The sequence below is a fragment of the Silene latifolia genome, chromosome X, assembly GCF_048544455.1.
Source record: "Silene latifolia isolate original U9 population chromosome X, ASM4854445v1, whole genome shotgun sequence".
Taxonomy (NCBI): domain Eukaryota; kingdom Viridiplantae; phylum Streptophyta; class Magnoliopsida; order Caryophyllales; family Caryophyllaceae; genus Silene; species Silene latifolia.
Genome location: NC_133537.1, coordinates 188,093,728 through 188,116,787, shown reverse-complemented (window position 1 = coordinate 188,116,787; position 23,060 = coordinate 188,093,728). Strand labels below are relative to the sequence as shown.

The 23,060-nt window shown below is 40.4% G+C and overlaps 1 protein-coding gene across 1 annotated transcript; it reads left to right on the top strand.

Moving 5' to 3' along the window:
- The first annotated feature begins 16,231 nt into the window (after positions 1 to 16,231).
- LOC141618943 (uncharacterized) lies at positions 16,232 to 19,592 on the top strand. Its single transcript, XM_074435996.1, has 3 exons — positions 16,232 to 17,509; positions 17,606 to 17,713; positions 18,579 to 19,592. The coding sequence occupies exons 1-3, from the start codon at positions 16,232 to 16,234 to the stop codon at positions 19,590 to 19,592; spliced, it is 2,400 nt and encodes a 799-aa protein (XP_074292097.1).
- The last annotated feature ends 3,468 nt before the right edge of the window (positions 19,593 to 23,060 follow it).

Genomic DNA, 23,060 nt, shown 5'->3' with positions numbered 1-23,060 from the left:
TTTAGAACTACGATCATGATTTGATTTCACCCCTTTTAGGTGGATACGTAGGCAGTCCTTTCATACACAAGAAGGATACAACCATCCCCACATACAAAAAAAACATCGTCCGTATCAACTTCAAAAAAAAAAAGGAAAAACATTCCCTTTTTCACAAAAACAAAAAATAAGTCTTTCTCCCTTCCCACAAAATCCCCTTTCACAAGTGCAATGTTTAGGATAATTCAAACTGAATTGCCTTTACAAAATGGATGGAAGAAACAAGCGTTCACAATTTCTTTTGACACAAGCAATCCTCTTATTTAATTAATAATGAGAAGGATTACAAATTTGACAACAAATAAAGCTGAGCAAGTCTACAACTTGTCAAAGCTAGAATGTCGACTAAGACATCTCACATAGTAAAAACTAGCATAAAATACACAATACATAGCTAGTACAACATAATAAAAACTCACAACACTAATATAACATAATAAAAAAGGGGTAATGGAGGTCTTCATTCTTCCATCCTACCCTTGACTTTTACCTCGGGGTACATCTTCCCCTTGTTCTTCTTGTTGGCCCGCCTAGCATGAACTTCCTCTTCGGAATGGATCCTCAACGGATCTACAACGGCGATGGCCTCGGTCTCTTGCATGACCCTATACTCGGCCCAAACCGACCCCACACACAGATCATTACCTCTTTAGGACCCGAGCTTCTCCTCTTGGGTGGCCTCATTACATCCGGGCTAGCTCCATCGACAAAATCATCAAAGAAGGCACGGTTGGCCTTGCCAACCTCTCTATACTTCAGGTTGACGACCTCATCCTTACGAGATTTGGACCTTTCCTCCAAGGTTTGAGCTCTTGAACACTTTACATAAGCGGGAGTCACCCATGTCTTGGCAACGGGGTTTGGTACCTCCCAAATCGGCTGAGTGGCCCACCATCTTTCGAAGACCTCCACAAGCTCGGAGTTCCGGAAAACACTCTCTTGGACGAGAGTATCTTGAGCGGGCACCTTTTGTTGTCGCCCCATTTGCCTCATGAGCCTTTCGGGATAAATGAAGGAAAACCTTCAAGCCCACCACCATCAAAGAGCAAGAACTAGCGGCCGAAACGGGCAACCCCGTGAAGGACTTCAAGTGCCACCATGGCACCACCTAACGGATATGAGGACCACCCTCCTCCACCAATCTCGAGGTCCAATAGGCCTCGGTTGATGAAAAAATATCCGAGTACAACTTCTTCCTTATAGTAAGGTGACGGAAGGAGTAAGAAGAAGAATCAATCGGAGGCTCTACATACCTTAGCCTTTCCAAGAGCCACACTTGGAGGATCCTTGGAGATCCAAACGAAGGAGCTTCTCCACAAAAGCCCTTCTTGTCCAAAGCTTGGATAATCTCGCGAAGCACCAACCATGATGGATCCCTACCATGTTCCATTTGCTCAACTATATGCACAAGGGTCATACTACCAGAACACTTTGACCCCTCCTTCTTCAAGGCATCGACAAAGAGGTATGCATGCACTAGGTAAAAAGCAAGAGCCCTTCTCATAGCCACCTCCAAGACATTAACATCTAACCGGCTTGAGAAAATGTTGATAAGAGCCAACATATCCACACCATGGGGAGCAAGAAGAAAGTTCACTTGACTTGTTGACAAGCCCAACATTGAACGAAACTTCTCTTTGTAACACAATCGAGTCGGAGGAAGCACCGGAGTACAAGCCGGCCATCCACCAATGGCGCCCACTTCTTCGGCAAGAGGACAAATTTCACCTTTCGGAAAAGCGAAAACACGATGTTTCGAATCCCAAAACCGAGAACATGCTTCAAGGAACGAGGATTGCACCTTGACTTGACGAAGCACCAACAATTGACCAACTCCCATTACAACGAGTTGATACTTCTCGGGAGGTGACAAATCCCGACACCAATGTCGCAACCTATTTTCGAAAGCATCCACGAATAATTTTGTGAAAGAAGAAGAAAGGTTTTTGTAGAGATGTTTTTCGTGTTTCGGATGATGAAACAATGAAGCACAAACATCCTTATTTATACAAAACAATCAGCGTTTTTTTCCGAAAAAGGGGAAGCTCACTTCCATCGCCCTTGGCTTCGCGCCTCTTTGGGCTGGTCCTCAGGATCCGCACCTTGATTTGTCCCTATCAAGTTGTGTTTCTTCCTGACACCTAGATTCTCTCACCTTAAAGCTCGCGCCTCTTCGGGCCTATCCGGGAATTTTTGTGCTTTCTCACACTCACATTTCCTTGTTTTCGCGTTTTACGAAATTTGACACGGTTTCCATGACGCAGCTTTAAACATACGGGTTTTTCTCTCTTTTTTTTAAGGGGGCATGGCTAGTCGCCCCGATCCGCGATAGATCGTTTCCATGTCAGTCAAAATTTTTCCGAAATTTTTTTCGCTTTTTCGCATTTTCCACAAAACTCGAGAATTGATAACACAACGTCAATTTTCTTCAAAAATTCAAGCTCTTGCAAATCCGAGTCTTGATTTCACAAATATCAAATCAAATACACTCGCAAAAATCCCTTTTAAAATTCACCCGTGACGGTTTGAGTTTTAGTTTTTCGAGTTACAAATCAATTTTCGGCAAAATTCGATGCAATTTAATTCAAACACGAGTTAATTGCTCAAAATTTCAAATCAGTTTCTTTTGGAAAATCTAAACGTGACGACCTGTCGCGAAATTTTCAAAATTTCTTTTCAAATTTCAAATTTTAACTTTGAGTCATCGTGGTTATTTTTGTCAAATGCTTTTGCGTGATTACGTGTGTGCATACGTGCTACCTATTGCCTGTTTTCTACACTAACGATGCAGGAACAAATGCAAAGTAAAAGGGAATCAGCCGCTGACCGTGCTTCTCTGAAACACAACACAAAAAAGCCAAAACAAAATAAACTACAAACTAAAAACACATATATACAAACCGCCTCACGCAAAATACATTAACACACGTTTGATACAAACGAATGACCATACAAACAGGATCCGGTACAAGTATTTATCATGCAGACCTTGGCCTAAAACAATGAACTGGGGGCTACCCGCCACCTACCGAACTAAGCACTCCATACCCTTCTAACCAGAAAACAAAGGAAACAACATGGAAAACAAAGGAGCAAAAGCGGAAGCAGAGGTGGTTACCATGTCGGTAATACCTCATTCTTACTCCGTAACAAAAAAGGAAAAAAAATGCCTGGCAGACTTCGGACGACATGACAATCAGGAATTGTGACTCAGTGCATCACCCCGACGTTAACCCCCAATCGTCGGAATTCGACGATGAGAAGAGCCATGACATAGGGCGCCACCCCGATGTTGAACCCCAATCATCAGAATTCAACAACGATCGAAGACGGTAATGTAGAACGATGCACCTGTCTTGACCCCCAATCATCAGACGTCCGAATCTCTGCAGACAATAGCCAGTGATCAACACTTGATCAAAGGCTGGACAAAGGTCGCCAGGAAGAAACACAACTCGACAAGGACAAGACAACAGTCATCTCTCCTCCTCCAGGATCATCCTCCTGCTCTAAGGCCTCAGCAACGGACCCAATGGACCCAGAACACTCCCCTGGAATCAGCACAAAACAAAAAACGTCAGCCGAAATTTCGGCATTATGACGGCATAAAACAGACAAATCTAAAAAAAACAAACCACCTGCAAATGCAAAATAAAACAAGGGCAAACCCGCCCAAACCCATCCAACAAAAACACTTCACAAAAAATCGCACAAGAAAACGACTCCCCCTTCTTTTCAAGCAAAAGACGAGTCAAAACAACAACAAAAATTTCAAAAACCACCCAACACCTCAAGGCCCACACAAGGCCCGCAAAATAAATAACGAAAATTCCCGACACAACTGGGTATTTTTCACAGCTCAAAAGGCAATTTTACGCCAATTCGGGCACAAACAGGTCAAAAAAATTCAAAATGCGACCACAACAAAACAACGTGATTTAATCACGTCTCAAAAGCGACCTAAAACTACCGTTAAGGTCCATTTCAAGACAAACTGGCTCAATTTGAGCTCAGACAGACGCTTACTTCGTCAGACATAAGACCGTCTCAAAAAGGCAAAAATTCAAATTTTGCCCACAACACCCAACTACGATGCAACCTAGTGGGGCACACAACTCAAGCAAACAAACATGGCATTGTGAAATAAGACGGTTTTCCGTCTCTCTCACGTTTTTCGAGCCTAGGGAGCGGGAACGGGGACCAAAATGCAAACTAAAAGCACCCCTATACTCCTAAACATGTTCCTAACCTAATGCAATCATCAATTTCAGTCGAAAATAGGCTAAACAAAAATGCCCAAATCGATTTTCGAAGGGTTAAGGTTTCGCCCTAATTCGATTAACAAAAAGACAAACAAATTCAAATGGACTCAAGAGGATTTACATACCTTGAGATGACATAAAGGCAATGGCACAAAATCAAGCAAGCAACAAAGTCGAAAATGACGATTTTTTCTCGCGTTTTGTGATGTTGTGTCGAGAAAGACGGCGAAATGAGAAGCAGCCTGCTCTCGCGTCTTTTTACAGAAAACAGGGAAGCCTCATTCCCTCGCAAAAGAGCTCGCTCCTCAATCAGGCGTTCCCTGCATTTGTTCAGCGGAATTTTGGGCTTTGGCCCGATTCCCACACAAACTTCAATATTTTTTTAACGACGGAATTAAAAATCGTCATCTCTAAAACAAATACAAAATAGTGAAATACAAATTCGTTATTTTTATCACATTTTTCAACGATGGCATTAAAAACCGTCATTTTTAAACAAAAATAAATAGTGAAATTCAAATTAGCTATTTTCACAAAATTTCAAACAACATTTTCAAATCACAAAAACAAAATCGTGAAATTCAAATTCGCTATTTTCAAATCTCAAAACAAACGGCATTAAAAACCGTCACACCTTCAAACAGGGATAGTGAAATTCACTACCCCTCACAAATTTCAAATCACGAGAAGACGAAACTAAAACCGTTATCTCCCCAAACAAACATTGGAGGGCGGAATTCACATCTTCTATTTCGACAGATTCCAACAAACGGCAATAAAAACCGTTACCTCTCTTCAAAATTCAAAATCACCGCAGACCACGGGAGCCAGGCTCACAAGCCCATCTCTTTCCGGCTCAACAAACATCCAATATAAACACCGAAATCCCTCAGCAGGATATCGGAGGCCTCCTCACGAAGCCCGCTAACTCAACAACTTCTCGAAATAGGCCCGTCCAACATGGCTATTTCCCACAATCAATCACGCTCAATATGGCTGGCGAGCCTAGAAACGCATCACATTCAATATGGCTGGCGAGCCTCAAAACGCACCACATTCAACATGGCTGGCGAGCCTCATAACGCACTTTCGACATGGCTGGCGAGCCTCACAACGCACATTCAACATGGCTGGCGAGCCTCAAAATGCACCACATCCAACATGGCTGGCGAACCTCACAACGCACATTCAGTATGGCTGGCGAGCCTCACAACGCACATCCAACATGGCTTACGAGCCTCACAACGCAACCTCAACGTGGCTGGCGAGCCCCATCATATCCGCAACACGGCTGGCGTGCCTTTGCCCGTAAACAAGAAACAACTTAAGGACATATCCCGAAGAAGCCTCAGGTATGACTCCTTCTTATGGTTGGCGAGCCTTCGTACGTAGTCTAACGGACTTTAAACGACCCACACGGACAGTCGACAGACTCTAAACTGTTCCCAACGACGGGTCCGTGACTCGTATCCCCGAGTCGCCTTGGCGTCGCCCTTCCGGACATCAGGTCTTTGGCCCGAATTTTTTCGAACCGCCTCGACGTCGCTTCGGTCTCCAGGTTGTAATCTTTGATTGACCCGGAGGCTATACTTTGACTTTCGCCCTGTCCAAGCCTCAGTCAAAGTGGGGGCTCTGTAGATACCCAGTATCTATCGAGTCTCTGATAAACACCCGATGATTATCGGACTACAACGTGCTTAGGAATCGCAGCCTTTAATCGACAGTTTTGTATAACTATACGTCGGAAAACCTAAAACGATTTCGAATACAAAACTTTTCAAAAGTACCTGGAGTGTTTAATGGATGATGACGGGGTCGTAATGACACTAACTAGAGTCAAAACCGACACTGGACCAAAAACCGACTCAAAAATTCAAATCCCGACTCCAACAACGAGTCAACTACAAAAAACAAAACTTTTCAAAACTTCCATATTAAGTATTCCCGGAATACTTGAATGGTCAAGCACAAATCATGTCATCCAAAACATAGGATAGAACAAATCATGATTTCAATTGCGTGATAGTGACAAGACACCTCGAAGACCCGCGAAATGGCTCGCACCTCTTCGAGTAGCCCATGCGGCCACGTCGCTCAAAACGCACACAACCACCCAGTTCTCTATAAACACCCACCTTCACACACCATAACACCTTACGCGAATGTCCGCCCCCTCATCTCTCCCTTAAAATTCTAGATTCGACTTCTCAAGTCATAAACCGACACGTATTTTCGACCTACCGATCGAAATTACAAACCTTACACATTGTTTGGTATCGTCATCGCGCATTAAATCACTTGACCGACTGTCTCGACCAACTACACCATCACTAAATAAAACACTCTTTTACATTGCTAAAACGGTTTTCAAACCGAGTTTTCCGACCAAACAAGTTGATATACTTTCGTCGATTTCTCGTCTCAAGCCTAGCATGTAAGTATGAGGGTGTAAAAATCCTCTTCTTTCATGTTTTTCATCTGTTTTATGACTATAACATGCTAAAACATGCATAACATGATTCAAACATAGGTTAGATGAGCCAAAACCGAATTTTAGCCGGAGACAGGGTGTCACCCGCCACTTTTTTTTGAAGCCATATTGAGGTTATATGAGCGAGCATCATGGCCTAGCAACGCCCGGGCAGCTCAACATCCGCACACAAACACAAATACAAGCTCAAGGCAACTATACACAGCTCAACGCTAGCTCACTCAGCTCACGACTAGCTCACTCAAGTTCACTCTACTCACGGGAAGTGGAACTCAGCTCACAAGTACTCGGGGGTCACTAGGGTAGCTCACTACCTAGTCCACCCCTAGCCCACCCTAGCTAGAGGAGGAGGCACATGAGAGGCACATGGGTGGTGATGTCTTACACCCACATTCATCCTTATCCTTTCCTCTCACAAGCCCACATACACCCCCCTTTCCCCTCTACCCTTTTGGCGCCATACATGAAGAGGAACCAATGGTTCCTCCCTCCATTTTTTCCCGCCAAGCCCAAGGGGTGCCAAGGGGCTCTCCCCTTCATTCATCCCGCCAAATACACCAAGGGGTGTCTTTTGCACCACTTCACCCAACCGCCATTTCCCTTTCCTATATAAGAAGGCATTTGGCCTTCATTTTTACACATTCTCCTTTCTCTACAATTATTTTCCTTCTACAAAATCTATGTATAGAAACACTTGTAATTATATATATATTTTCCCATTCTCAATAATAATAATATACTTTGTTCATCGATATTCTACGATTATTCCGCACTTTACTAGTTTCGTATTATATCGTTCTTTCAATATTATTTCCGTAGTGATACTTGTTTGTGTGAGGTTGCCTGACTCGCCCATAACGAAGACTTTGGCCGAGTGGCACACGTCTTTCCGTGTTCAAATAAATCAAGACGTGACAAGTGGTATCAGAGCCAGGTTTCGCTCAAAGTATCACATTGTTTACGGAAATGGAAAATTCGGGTAGTGATGTTGAATGGGAATGCCGTGAACCAGAGAAAGAGAAGAAGGGCGGATGGTGCATAGTGAAGCCGCACAACAATGCACCCGGGTGTAGTACTCGTTTCATTCTCAAGAGGGTCAAACAAGAAGATCCTTGCGACGATATTATTCAAGCACTAATCGACGAGGGCTGCCCCGTGTGTCTCGGCCACCATTCGGCCCAAAATTGTCCAAACAATTCATTCATTCCTCCAATTGGGCTCAACAACAATGAATCAAGAACAATTGGCGAATTATTAGAGGAAATCAATGCCCAAACCGATTGGGTAGGTCTCAATCCCTACGCAAATCGAGGTAACTCTATTAATCGCGATCTTTTTATTGAGGGGAATGATGCTTCATCAATAAGTAGTAACGATTCTCCAAACAATGACTTGATGGACACCGCTCAATCAAGTTTCATGGACAATGGTTACTACCCACATCATTTTAACAATTTAGAAGACGGAAGTAGTACTAATGGGGGAGCACCATGGAGGGATACCCCGCCTTTTCGCCATTACACTCCATCGAATGCACCACCCGGGGACGGGTTTCCTTATGTAAGGGTGGCTAGGACGTGCGCAGTTGGGGAGGCCGGTTATGAACATGGGTCGTACTATCCAGAGGTTAACTTTCGCTTATCTTCATGGTATGCGACTTGGGATCCTTTCGAGGGACCAAGTTTACATCCCGACTTTATGGAGGACCTCGCTGATGGTCCGAACTCACAAGAATGAAGCAACTTCGACAAATCAAGACCAAGGGTGATGGAAACAGACGATACATCATCACTTGAGGAAGAACTATCATCATATCTTTTATGTATATAGATCTTATGTAAATAGTATAATAAAAGATCGAACATTTAGGCTTATTAGCATGTTCGATTATTTATGTTATGTTTCCCGAACACTTAGGCATGTTAGAGTGTTCGCTTATATTATCAAACACCGAACATTTAGGCTTGTTAGTATGTTCGGTCATGTTCCAAAAATAAAATAGATATTATGTAGTAGGATATCTTTACATGTAATTTTTATTTTGAGTCGTGACGTTGATGAGGGCATCAACCATTCAAGTGGGGGAGAATGTCACCCGCCACTTTTTTTTGAAGCCATATTGAGGTTATATGAGCGAGCATCATGGCCTAGCAACGCCCGGGCAGCTCAACATCCGCACACAAACACAAATACAAGCTCAAAGCAAGCTCAAGGCAACTATACGCAGCTCAACGCTAGCTCACTCAGCTCACGACTAGCTCACTCAAGTTCACTCAGCTCACGGGAAGTGGAACTCAGCTCACAAGTACTCGGGGGTCACTAGGGTAGCTCACTACCTAGTCCACCGCTAGCCCACCCTAGCTAGAGGAGGAGGCACATGAGAGGCACATGGGTGGTGATGTGTTACACCCACATTCATCCTTATCCTTTCCTATCACAAGCCCACATACACCCCCCTTTCCCCTCTTCCCTTTTGGCGCCATACATGAAGAGGAACCAATGGTTCCTCCCTCCATTTGTTCCCGCCAAGACCAAGGGGTGCCAAGGGGCTCTCCCCTTCATTCCTCCCGCCAAATACACCAAGGGGTGTCTTTTGCACCCCTTCACCCAACCGCCATTTCCCTTTCCTATATAAGAAGGCATTTGACCTTCATTTTTACACATTCTCCTTTCTCTACAATTATTTTCCTTCTACAAAATCTATGTATAGAAACACTTGTAATTATATATATATATTCCCATTCTCAATAATAATAATATACTTTGTTCATCGATATTCTACGATTATTCCGCACTTTACTAGTTTCGTATTATATCGTTCTTTCAATATTATTTCCGTAGTGATACTTGTTTGTGTGAGGTTGCCTGACTCGCCCATAACGAAGACTTTGGCCGAGTGGCACACGTCTTTCCGTGTTCAAATAAATCAAGACGTGACACATGGGCTGCTTGTATAGCAGGAGGGCTCGCGCCTCATCCCCCTCTAAGGCCTTAATCCAGTCGTGTTTGGTCTCATCTTCCCTCTTTTATTTCATTTCTTATTTGTAATCGGTTTTTACCATTTCAAATATTTCAAACCATTTTCATGATAAACTTTTAACCATAAAACATTTTCACCCTTGGTTCCTAATACCATGACGGTTTAATCCGTGTTTCGGTGATAATATTTGGTTAATCACATTTTAAAAGGTATTTTAAAACCATTTATTTCATTTATTTACATTTCAAAACAAACACATTAGTCATAAATACAAAATCATCCTTGGTTCCACATACCATGTCGGTTTTCAACCCGAGTACAATGATAAACATAGACTAATTACAAACAAATGAACTTAAAACAATTAGTTCATAATTATTTTCAAAAGTATTCATATCAAGCTTGCAAAACCGAACCCGACATTGAATATCATCAATACAATGGTGATTATTCAAGTCTCGTTCTTCACATCAACACAAAAGTGGTCCAAGCGATCTTTTCAAACCAAGACGGGTTCAAACACCCTCTTTTTAAACCATTTCACAAACATTTTAATAGTCAGAAGACGCCCTTGGACAGTCTGATGACTCGCGCCTAAACAGGCCAGCCATTTTCCAATTTTCAAACCAGGACAGTCCTGTTTGCATCGTCTGACGGCTCGCGCCTCAATAGGCTGCCTGATGTAGAACCTATTTCCTTCCAGCACTTGTCTAGGGCGATCCTGACTTCGGTTAACCCGAATATAGGACGGATCAGATGACAAATCTGCTCTTTTACATTGTATTTGCAAAACGCCTTACTAAGACAAATGGATCACGTTATGCACCATAAACCTAACTCGGTAAATGGATGTTTAATTTCCGTCTTGCATGCAAATCAACACTAAATCCAACTTGACATCAAATACCTGATACTTGGATAAAACAACCGACATAGAAAGCTCACATGTTAGGTTCAAACTTGTGGATGCGCATTCATGCATTTACCTATTTTATCAACTTTTGCATTTAAACAACCAAGATCGATCAGTAGAGGCCACTACCGCGGGCGGAATTGGGTGTCCGATTAAAGGGCTTCCCAATACGTACCTTCACCTCTTACTCAGAAACTTTGGATAGTGGACGACTTTATCCAGGGCGTACGAGAGTCATTCTAGAGATAGGATGCTAAAGAGGGACGACTCCTTATCTTTAGTACCTATGTCAAACACCGCTTTTTGCCTTGGTTGACCTAGGTATAAAGTGGATTCGAACGGGTTCCAAGCATCCCACAAATGCTTGGTGGCGACTCCGAACATCTCTTGCATCATTTCGAGACCCTTGCCGAGACGAAACCGACTGATCTAAAACGATCCGGTCGAAAGCATTTTTACGCCGCCGAGCGTGGCTTTCAAAAAACCGTTGTTATGTCCACAGATCGGCTGGGCGTCGTAGGTGGGCCATGTCCATAACGTTCGTCGGGTGGTGATAATTATGTGGATGGGAGGATATGTTATGAAGCCCATCTAAGTTACGTTCGAATAAGAGATATTCATTATCAAGTGGTAACTTACGTGATCATGATTAGCTAGTTAGATTCGATTATGGGTCCATAATGTGTGTAAATCTTTGTGTGAGGTTCTGGCCTCATGAATACTGCTATGGTGTGATAGCTATGAGTCGTTATATGAGTGTTCCGCGTCATATGTTATACTTGTATGTGTATGTATGATATCTTTAAGTGATAGTGTGAGGTTTCGGCCTCATGAGTAATAGCATGGATGATATTCATAAGGTTATTATCTGTTATTCTATGTAATATGTTGCGTTGTGATCTAGTAAAGCGGTTTTAAGGAAGTCTTCTGGTCAGAGAAGTTGTACTGAGTCAGTGTCTATGGGTTGTGGTGGAGTAGGCGGGATACTGATGGGACGAGCTTTCAAAAGTATATATCAGTTATATAGCTTGTTGTTTATTTACTGCTGTTTCCTGTCAGTGTCGATCTGGGCATATAGAGTGTTGTTTTGTTTATTAATATTTCTTACCAGTTTCGGCTTGGGAGTGAGGGTAAAGTAGGATATGGAAGAAAGTTGCGTATGTTTCCGTTGTTATCATGGTATATTGATATTCTGTTTATGGGGCACAGTGGTGAGAAGTTGTTAGGGTACTTTCGATCTTGTTTTAGATGAGGCATTGGTTGACATAGTTGTGGCAAGAGCTTCATGGAATGTGTGTGCGCTGAGCTGGAAGCGTCAAGTGGATCGTAATCTTTATTGGGAATTAGTATTATGTTAAGTTATGGATGAGTTTTACGACAATAAACAGGAGCACTTGAGGATCTAGTGTGAGTGTGTGTAACAATTGTGGATCACGAGTTATGATTGTGGGGATAAGTGCAAGTATAAAGAAGTATGTCGTTTGCGGTAATGGTTATGCTAAGGACTTTGTGGTATAGGCTAGGTGGTGTGCCGAATGAATTGTGATATGAGAACGACGAGTAAGAGAACCTTGGATATAGGAATGGATGTAGGTAGGTGTTGAGGCTATAGGCGGTTATCGTTGACATGCGGTGGTGATGAAGAAAATGAGAGGATATACCTAAGTATCTAGTATTAGTGAGTTATGAGGACGTAACATTTATTTTAAGAGGAGTAGGATGCGACAAAGAGAGTTTGATGGTTGTACATGTTGTATTTTAATTGGAAGTTGAGTGTTGGTGTAGAATAAAAGATGGATTTGTGTTGTGGTTAATTTTATTACTGGTAATGGCAGTGCTTGTAGTGGTATGATGTTTATGAGGGTCAGTAAACTTCGATAGTGTTGATGGATTGGGTGATGATCCTTATGTGGATGAGTAAACTTCGAGAACGGAGTTCGTTTTAAGGGTGGTAGAATGTAACATTCCGTTTTGGTGTTGATCTTGTTTGGTAGATTGTCTTGGTATTGAATTGCTAGTAAGCGTTATGGAAGTAAAACAGAGTTGGCAACACTTATGTTGTGGGTATTTGATAGTATTATGGAGTTAGTATCGAGAGGCTATGCTGTAGTTGAGACGATATCGTGAGCCGTGTTGTGGAAGTAAGCATGGTTGGTGGAGGTAGTGTTAGGTGTTCATGTTTTATAGGTTGGGTTGGAACTTCGGGGACTAAGTTCTTTTTAAGGAGGGAAGACTGTAATACTACAATTTTCTAAGTCTGTTACTCGGCCGAATATGGCTTACTCGGCCGAGTAATGCGTCGTGTGTTTCTGGTCAGGCTAATGTCCAGGAATACTCGGCCGAGTATGGTAATACTCGACCGAGTAGGGGATACTCGGCCGAGTATACTCTATACTCGACCGAGTATCCGGTATGTCGGAGATTATTTCCGCGGTTTGATGAGAGATGATTAGAGTTATAAATTAAGATTTACTGTTTCACTTTTTATGTTTTACAAAACCTAAAACATTCTACGTAACTCTATTCCTCTCTAATCTCTCCCAAGATTGTTGATTGTTCGTGAGTCCTTGTTCATTTCTCTCTTGCGTCGATTTCTTTGGTAAGTCTCTAGTGCTTTGTAATCGGTTAATGAGTTGTCTTTTATGGTTTTGCCCTAATTATTGATTTGGGTTAATTTGGGGGAATGGTTTATAGTGATGGTATGTGATTATTCGTGTGTAGGTGACGGTGTCATGGAGAATTGCTATTGATTGCTTGTGTGTGCTTGGAATGCGAAAAGGTAGGGTGTCCCTACTCGGTTTACTGTTTAATGGATTTAAGATTATGTGGTAATTATTTGTACGATTGATAGTGAGATTATCTGCTGTTGTTGGATTGGAGTTTGGTGTTGGTGTTATAATGGTTGTTGGTGATGTTCGCGAGGCGCGCCCTCGGCTGAGTGGAGTCACTTGCGGGAGTGGCTTCACGTCCTAGTTTCGCCCTCTGTAGAACCCGCCACAGGAGGGGATGTGTACATTAATGAACAGGGTTATCGCTCGTTGATGAGCGGGGATTTGGTGGGCAAGGCTGCGGTCCCCCACTGGCAGGGCTACACACTTTAGTGTGTAGTCAGTTACATGATGTGATTGGGAGTTGGAGTAGATTGTGAACAATTATTTATCTTATCGTACTTGTCTTATGTTGATTATGCAGTAAACTGATCCCGTTGTTGTTTTGTAAATCTGTGGTGATCCATTCGGGGATGGTGAGCAGATTGTGACACGTGATGATGGTTATTAGCTCCGGGGACGAGATGAGGAGTCATCACTCGAGTCTAGCTTCCGCTGTCATGAGATTTACCTTTCTAGTTTCAATCGTTTGAGTACTGGTGAACATTGTTTTTGGATTTGGTTTTGTAACATGTAATAGTTAATTCATTATACTTTAATAAATGTTGTTTTGGAATGGTAACTTTGATATACTAGCCTCGAGAAACCGAGATGGTGACGGTCTCTCATGCTAGGGTGGTTCTGGTAAGACACCTTGGTATGTGGGTGTATCACAGGTTGAGATTGTTAGATCGATACTCTTATATAAATACCAAACAAATACCGTGTAATCATTACCAGTTTTTGTTATTTAAGATTCTAATATACAATCAAATATCGTTATTCTTTATTCTCTCTAATTTCGTTACTATCATCATCTTCATCTACCTTTCTCAATCTCCTTATCAGACCAAAATGTCTATCATCGGAGAAGTGCTCTCAAGTGTACGCATGTGTTGATTATGATACACATAATAGTGAATTAAGTCTCCTGTAATAGTTGTAAACAAGAATATGTACATAACTGAGACGGTGGCGGTAATCACAGTAAAGGTATCACTAACCGAATTTTGAGTATTTGTAAAGCTATATTGATACTTACTACCTTTTATGTATCTTTTTTTTACAAGAAAACATTTAAAATTTACTAATTACAACCCAATATGTACCTTTTTCATTACAAATTACTACGTCTTTAAATTTTCCAAGGTTGTTATGAAAAAAATCAATCTTTTCACTTTTATTACAAAATTACCAATTACCCCTTACACTAGCTTTGTAAAACATTCATTAGTCACTTTCATCCTAATCCTTTTTCACCTTACCTGAACCTAATTGTTCTAATTTCAATCTCTTTACAATTTAGTAGTGGTTGATCCCTCATATGTAAAGTCATACCCCGTTCATTTTATGTTGATCAACTATTAAAACTCTCACCTAACCTACTTACCACTTTTCTCTCTATCTCTTTCCAAAGACTCATTCTTCTCATACTCAAAACAAATAATCTTATCTATTAAAAGAACAACCACATAGCCTACGTAGCAAGCTCTTCTTGAAAGGAGGAAATTTAAGGGACCACCTTAGAGGTAGGAATTAATTAATTGCAACATTACAAACTGCATAATTTATGTTTTTTTATTTATCAGTTAAACGGGATTTGGGATTTCTAATAGCAAACTAAACATAAAAAAAAAGGGTTATTTGACAGGAATAATCCAAACTATGCCTCTCCTTCCCATATTAATCCATACTAACGTTTAACTGAGAAAAATCTGAATTATCGCCTCATTTATCTTTTACTGAACTCATCGTAATTTTTACCTGTTATAACAAGTAAGCCTTCAGGTCATAAGAGTTGTGGGCCCTATTTTTTGGTCTTCTTCTTCTTAACACTATAACTTCCCCAATTAAAAACAAAATCCAACAATTTTACTAAAAAAAACCCAGAAAAACCAACTACTCAACTAACCTAATTACACAACATAAAATCAATCAAACCCAGAAATTTAACATCCAATCAGCCATAAATTGGCAGTCCCTGCATTTCAGTTAAAACAATTACCGTCACCTCGTCATTGATATATCACCGCTTTGCGGTATTTTACCAAACCAGGTGAAGAAGCTAGGCCAAAAGTAATTAATTCTTGGATTTTTGCACAATCAAACACCATAATCTCAAATTTTAGCAAAACCCCACTAATTAAACAATTAAACCCAGAAAGATATAGATTTACAATAGAAAGTGTGATTGTGAAGTTAGAGGATCTAATAATACTATCCTCTTCATCATCTTCAAGCTCAAGCTTCTCACCTAGACCAATGGAAGGATTATTGTTGGGGATCGTGCCAAGTTTTCTACTTTACTCCTGCCCAGACTGTTTATTGTGTTACTAAATATACCTGGAAGAATCTCCCTTCACAAACAAGTACACAACAAAGCTACCCTCGTTTTGTATGGAAATATATTATTGTTACATATATATTGTAATTAGTTTGTTGCTCTTTTGTATTGATCCTTTCCTATTTCTTAGGATTTACCCTAGATTTAGTTGACCAATGTTATTGTATATATAGCTTGCTCTGTAACTCCTTCTGTTCATCAATTCAATTGACGGCTCTTAAGCCAACCCTTCTATCTTGAGTTTCAACGTTTATCATGGTATCATCGGAGCAGGTTTAATTTCCTAGCATCCGTCATATTTTTTCTTTCATCATACACAAAACAATTCAATCACAATGACGAAGGTCGGTGGTAAATCCGAAACTGAAAATTCCACACCCAAAACGATTTCTTCTTCTTCCCCATTATTTTTACACCCTTCGGAGAGTCCGAGTCTCAAGTTAACCTCAATCATTTTCAATGGTGAGAACTACGATCTCTGGGCTGATGCAGTTAAGAACGGGCTCGAGGCAAAGAACAAGTTAGGGCTTGTTAATGGCACTGTACCGAAACCTGAAGGGACGGAGGAAGATTGTGAGGTCGTGGCTTGGCGTCAATGCAACGCCATTATAAAAGCTTGGTTGCGAAGTGTGATAGATGAAAAATTACATCCAAGCATAGCTTTTTCTGGGACTGTTGTAGAAATTTGGAAAGAACTCCAAGAGAGATATGCCGCCGGGAATGCAGCACGTATTCATCAACTCAAGAGCGATCTCGCAGCGTGCAGGCAACGTAATCGATCCGTTGTTGATTATTATACAAATTTAAAATCTTTATGGGACGAACTTGCTACTTATAGTCGAGTTCCCGCCTGTACTTGTGGTACTGCTGTCGAGTTCCTCAAAGAAAGGGAGGAGGAGAAGACTCATCAATTCATCATGGGCTTGAACAATTCTCTATATGACAATATCCGTTCCAATTTACTGATGGAGGACGACCTTACCTCTCTTAATTGTGTCTATGGGATTGTCTTGCGCGAAGAAAGACATAAGGCTGTCATCCGTGTCCGTGACGACCCTGCCACTGAGGTTGTCATGAGTGCACGACCCGATAATAGCCGTGGCTTCCCTCAGACGACAGATTCCAAAGACTACGAACCCCCACGATGCACTCACTGCAAAAAATGGTTTCACACAGAAGCCAATTGTTGGGAAAAATTGGGAATTACTAGCAGAGGTCGTGGAAGGGGAAGAAGAGGAGGTCGTGGTGGTAGAGGTAACCGCGGGTCAGGCAGCAGCAGCATCAACCAGACTGCAAACGCCGCGACTACTGATGAAGACGGAGACTCCTCCAAACCAGATTTGACAGCGGCTGAGGTTGCTCAATTACGGACTCTTCTCAGTGCTAAAGGTGACACTAGCGAGAAATTACAAGGTAATCGTTCTATTAAATTAAATGATTGGATGCTCGATAGTGGGTGTTCGCATCACATGACAGGTTGTCGAGATCTTCTTTGCGAACCATGGCAAGGAGCACCTTCCAATGTTGGGTTACCAGATGGCTCGTCCATTGTCGCCAACGAACACGACAAAGTCATGCTCACTAGCACGTTTCATTTAAAGGACGTGCTCTATGTTCCTCATCTTACGTGTCATCTCATTTCTATCCCTCAACTTATCCGTGAAAATAATTGCTTAGTGGTTTTTAATTCTAATTATTGTATAATACAGGACCAATCTACAAAGACGGAGATTGGACGGGGTGAGCTGAGAGATGGCGTTTATTATATGACACGAGTTGGAGAGGTTCTTGCGCGGGCCGATGTTCATGAAGCACGGGTATGGCACCGAAGACTTGGTCATCCTTCAAGTCATGTTTTTTCTTCATTTAGCAATTTAATTTCGAAACAATTGGCCATTGATCAGAACTTTATTTGTGACCCTTGTTGTCGTTCTAAGCAAACCCGTTTGCGTTTTCAGTTGAATAATAAAAGGCATGACACTTTATTTCATTTAATTCATTGTGATATATGGGGGCCATATCGTGAGAGTAGCTTGTCCGGGGCACATTATTTCTTAACCATTGTTGATGACCATAGCCGGAGTGTTTGGGTTCACCTTATGAATGACAAGGGGGAGGTTTGTGAATTGATGAAATATTTTTGCAAAATGGTACATACACAGTTTGGAAAGCAAATCAAAATTGTCCAAAGTGATAACGGCACTGAATTTCTTTCGGGACCGTTAAAAACATTTTTATAAAGAAAATGGGATGCTCTTTCAAACGAGTGTAGTGGATACCCCTCAACAAAACGGCCGTGTCGAAAGAAAGCATAGACACATCTTAGAAAAAGCGAGGGCCCTTCGATTCCAAGCCAACCTACCTATCGAGTTCTGGGGAGAATGTATTTTAACAGCTGTCTACCTTATTAATAGAACCCCCACAAAAATTTTAGACGGACGAACACCCTATGAGTTATTACATGGTCATGCCCCCAATCTTGACAATTTGAGAGTTCTAGGTTGCCTTGCTTACGCCTACAATAAGCAACGACCAAAAGACAAATTTAAGGAGCGAGGAATCCGTTGTGTGTTCCTTGGATATCCAAAGACTCAAAAGGGATGGTGCGTTTATGACTTAAAAACAAAACGACATTTTGTTTCCCGTGATGTACAATTTTATGAAAATGTTTTTCCCTATGAGCTTGAAACAAGCAGCGATAAACCCCCCATACACGACACCATTGACGCCCTTCCATTCGTTGATGACGTACCCGATAATCCTACCTTTCTCGACAACCCCATCGATCAAGCCTCTGCACCAAACAGGGGCCATGCTGCTGACAGGGAAGTTGCTACCGACGTTGGTGGTATCTCGGGACCCGTGAGTAACCATGGGGAAACCGAGAATGTTGGGGTTGAGGGGGAGCACTCAGAAAGTGTGCATATCGATGTTGAGAGTGAGCATACAGGAGACGAGGGAGAAGAACGATTGGGGCGTGGTGAACGACAAAGATTTGAACCCGCATGGAAAAAGGACTATGTTTGTCAATCCACTCGTGTCATCTCACCGAAGACAGCTCACTCGTTCAAAATTCCGCCATCTGTGAAAGGTACTCGTTATCCAATAATTGATTATTCCACTAGTAGTTGTTTTTCCTTGTGTCACAGGAATTTTCTTGGAGCTGTGAACACCATTCGGGAACCAAAAAATTATTTTGAGGCGGTAAAACAACCCGAATGGAGAGAAGCTATGGGAAAAGAAATTGAAGCACTCGAAAAAAATGGCACCTGGAAAATTGTCGATCTCCCTGATGGAAAGAAGCCGATCGGTTGCAAATGGGTATACAAAATCAAACTCAAAGCAAATGGAACGATCGAAAGGAACAAAGCTCGGTTAGTCGCTCAAGGATTTACCCAAATAGAAGGTGTAGATTATCATGAGACGTTTGCACCAGTGGCTAAGATGACCAGTGTTCGCCTATTATTAGCAGTTGCAGTGGCCAAGAAGTGGAACATAGCTCAATTAGACATCAATAATGCTTTTCTCCATGGCGATTTAGATGAAGAGGTTTACATGAGATTACCACAAGGTTTCGAAGTCACCAAGAAAGGTAAGGTATGTCGACTTTTAAAATCCTTATATGGCTTGAAACAAGCTTCGAGAAATTGGTTTGCAAAGTTGACGGATGCATTGAAAGGGTATGGGTTCACTTAGTCTCTCGCGGATTACTCGATGTTTACAATGGACAAAGCGGGTATTTTTATTCGTTTGTTGGTTTACGTAGATGACATAATTATTGTAAGCAACAACACCAAAGCGAGTAATGATTTGAAACTTTTTCTCGATGCACAATTCGGCATAAAGGACCTAGGTCGATTGAAGTTTTTCTTGGGGATAGAAGTGGCTCATGGAGAATCGGGTTTATTTCTTTGCCAACGAAAATATGCAATGGAGATTATCAAAGAAGCAAAATTGGAAGGTGCAAAACCCGTGCAAACCCCTATCGTGCAAAATCATGAGCTCGCACTGTCCACCAGTCCTTTGTTAAAGGACCCTCTCATGTATAGGCGATTGGTGGGGAGACTTGTTTATCTTACCATCACGAGGCCAGACTTGTTGTATGCCGTCCACACTTTATCGCAATTTGTGCAAGCACCAAGGAGAGATCACCTAGATGCGGCCCTTCGAGTAGTCCGCTATCTTAAAGGAGATCTAGGGAAAGGGATAGTGATGAGTAAGGACACGACATTGCAGCTCAATGGGTACTCTGACTCGGATTATGCGCGATGTCCCTTGACCCGGAGGTCACTCACTAGCTATTTCGTGGCCCTTGGTTCGACTCCTATTTCTTGGAAAGTTCGAAAACAACCGACGGTTGCTAAGTCCACTGCGGAAGCAGAATATCGAGCTATGGCGGCGGTCACAAGTGAGTTAATTTGGCTAAAATCTTTTCTTTCCTCACTTGGTATTAATCATGTGCATCCCATGCGTGTTTTATGTGATAACAAGTCGGCATTACACATTGCAAAAATCCCAGTCTTTCACGATCGTACGAAGCACATCGAAGTCGACTGTCATTTCATTCGACAACATTTGGTAAGCAAAAACATTGAAGCAAGCCATGTCCAAAGCAAAGAGCAAATAGCGGACCTTTTCACAAAGGTCCTTGGAGGAGAAGCATTCGCGTATTTGAGTCGTAAGTTGGGCATTCGAGCTCCTACTGCTCCAACTTAAGGGGGAGTATGGAAATATATTATTGTTACATATATATTGTAATTAGTTTGTTGCTCTTTTGTATTGATCCTTTCCTATTTCTTAGGATTTACCCTAGATTTAGTTGACCAATGTTATTGTATATATAGCTTGCTCTGTAACTCCTTCTGTTCATCAATTCAATTGACGGCTCTTAAGCCAACCCTTCTATCTTGAGTTTCAACGTTTATCATTTTGACATAAGCAAGGATCACACAACTTAGCTTCATGTCTTAATTTATAAGCCAGTCCAATGTTGAACAAAATCCACTTAAGCAATGTCTTCAAAAATAAACTTGGTAATGTTTTCAAGTTTGAAAGATGAATCCAACATTTTCTGAGTTCTATTTTTATTTGATTAAAGGAGATGAGGGGTTTTGTTTTTTTGCTAGAGTGAGGAGATAGGGAGAGATTTCAGATTCATATCTCAAGATAACCGGTTGTACATGTCTTCCTTTCACAAGTTCAGTAAAAGATAAATGAGGTAATAATTCAGATTTTTCTCAGTTAAACCTTATTATAGATTAATATGGGAAGGGGGGGTATAGTTTGGATTAATCCTGTCAAATAGCAAGGTTCGACAGTTGTAATATGAATGTCTTCTACAAAACTCCAAAAATTGTGTATAGATGACAAAGAAATCTATTCTAGGATGAAATACCAAAAAACAAATACCTGAAAAGCTATATATTTAATATTTGAAATACCAAAAATCATAACGAAATACCATAAGATAAAACGAAATAACACAAAAAAAGCGAATATAAACAAACAATAACCCATTTATCATTGAAGAGGAAAACTAAATATAAACAAAAAAATAACATAAATCAAACAAAAAAAAATATGTATACACCGATATAACATAAAAATGAAAATAACAAGAAGTCAACAATGACCAAATTGAACTTTTGAAGTCACAAAACCAAAGTAACTCAACAATAAATTAGATAAAAATTGAAAATAACTAACGGTTGACACAAGGACAATGATAAAACGAAGAGGATTAGTTTTTGGTCTAAACTATCCGGTAATCCGAACCACTTTGTAAAAAATATCAAGAGTTTAAAATTAGGACTATTTTATTAAGTTTTGTAAAATTGTAAACAACAAAAAAAAAATATTAATGTAGTAATTAGTTAAACATTAATAGTAGTAACAGGTTATTATGTTCATATGTATTAATTAATAATTACAAATATTTCGATAAATTATCTAATTTACGAGTCTAGGTATGCATCGGAGGCAAGTTGACCCCAAGTTAGCGGGTCCTTTTAGGGCGCGAGTCATTTAATTTCCAACGGATTTACATGTGCTAAATTTTCAACGGCTTTATACACGTGTTACATCTTTACTATATCTTTCCCTATTTATTAAATGAATAGGTGAAACTTAAAATTTTCCCGCCTAAAAATATTTCCTAAAATAAGATTTAGTTTTTTTAGCATATTCTATAAGTATGGTGAGTTATAATACACATAATCTTTTAGATTTATACTCCATATTTATGTCATTTAGTATTTTTCATTTTAAACAAATTTGTCTGCAGTCTTTCTATGATATAAAAAGGAATTCATTTTTTTTGTTTAATGAATCATACGATAAAATTCATTGATTTCTTATGATAAAAAGTTGCGGTTAAAAATATATTGTCAGTAAAATTTTATAAAATTACACTATTAATCTCTCGATAGAAGAAAAACTTTCATTGAAATACTCATTTCATGCTTGATAAAATTTTGATTTTGAATTTTCAAATCAAAATATAACGATGAGAAACGTAAAAATAAAAAAGATTAGTTAATTTAAATTTCATAAACGTAATTTATTTTCAGTACTCTTTGTACAACTCTTTCCATTTGTATACCTAACAAAACAAACTCTAAACCTAATTCTCTAAATTCAAAATCATATAACATCTCAAATTAATTATAATCTTCCAACTATGAATGATATAACTAGAATGTGAACCATGCATTTGATTCAGTAATCACAAACTACTCCGTATTAAACAAATTAGCATTTTCTTTTATAGTTTCTGGATTATGTTAGGGGATGTTGAGTGCGGTGGTTCGGCTATTACTGCACGTTAATGTCTTTCTTTTTCCTATGTGTAGTATCGCAAATCGTACAGACTACGGACTAGTAGATTGATTAAATTTTCATTTGATTTTTACGTTTTATATAAAATACATAGTTTCATATATTGTTTTGTATTATGCATAACTCAATTTATTTTGGGTGTTGCTCTTTCACATACGACTTTTACTTCTTCACATACATTTTATCATAATGTTTCCAAACACTATCCTTCCTTCTACTAAAAAACCTTAATTTTATACTTACTCTCCTTCCTAAAACCTAATTACATTTCACTGAAATACTTCAATTATGGATCTTAATTCTCATACCAAATAAGTACAAATTACA

Excerpts from the sequence above, each read along its gene's own strand:
- LOC141618943 (XM_074435996.1), top strand. The coding sequence starts at position 16,232 with ATGACGAAGGTCGGTGGTAAATCCGAAACTGAAAATTCCACACCCAAA. Across the intron at positions 17,510-17,605 it reads ATTTAAAGGACGTGCTCTAT|GACCAATCTACAAAGACGGA; the intron begins GTTCCTCATCTT and ends TGTATAATACAG. Across the intron at positions 17,714-18,578 it reads CCGATGTTCATGAAGCACGG|CTTGAAACAAGCAGCGATAA; the intron begins GTATGGCACCGA and ends TTTCCCTATGAG.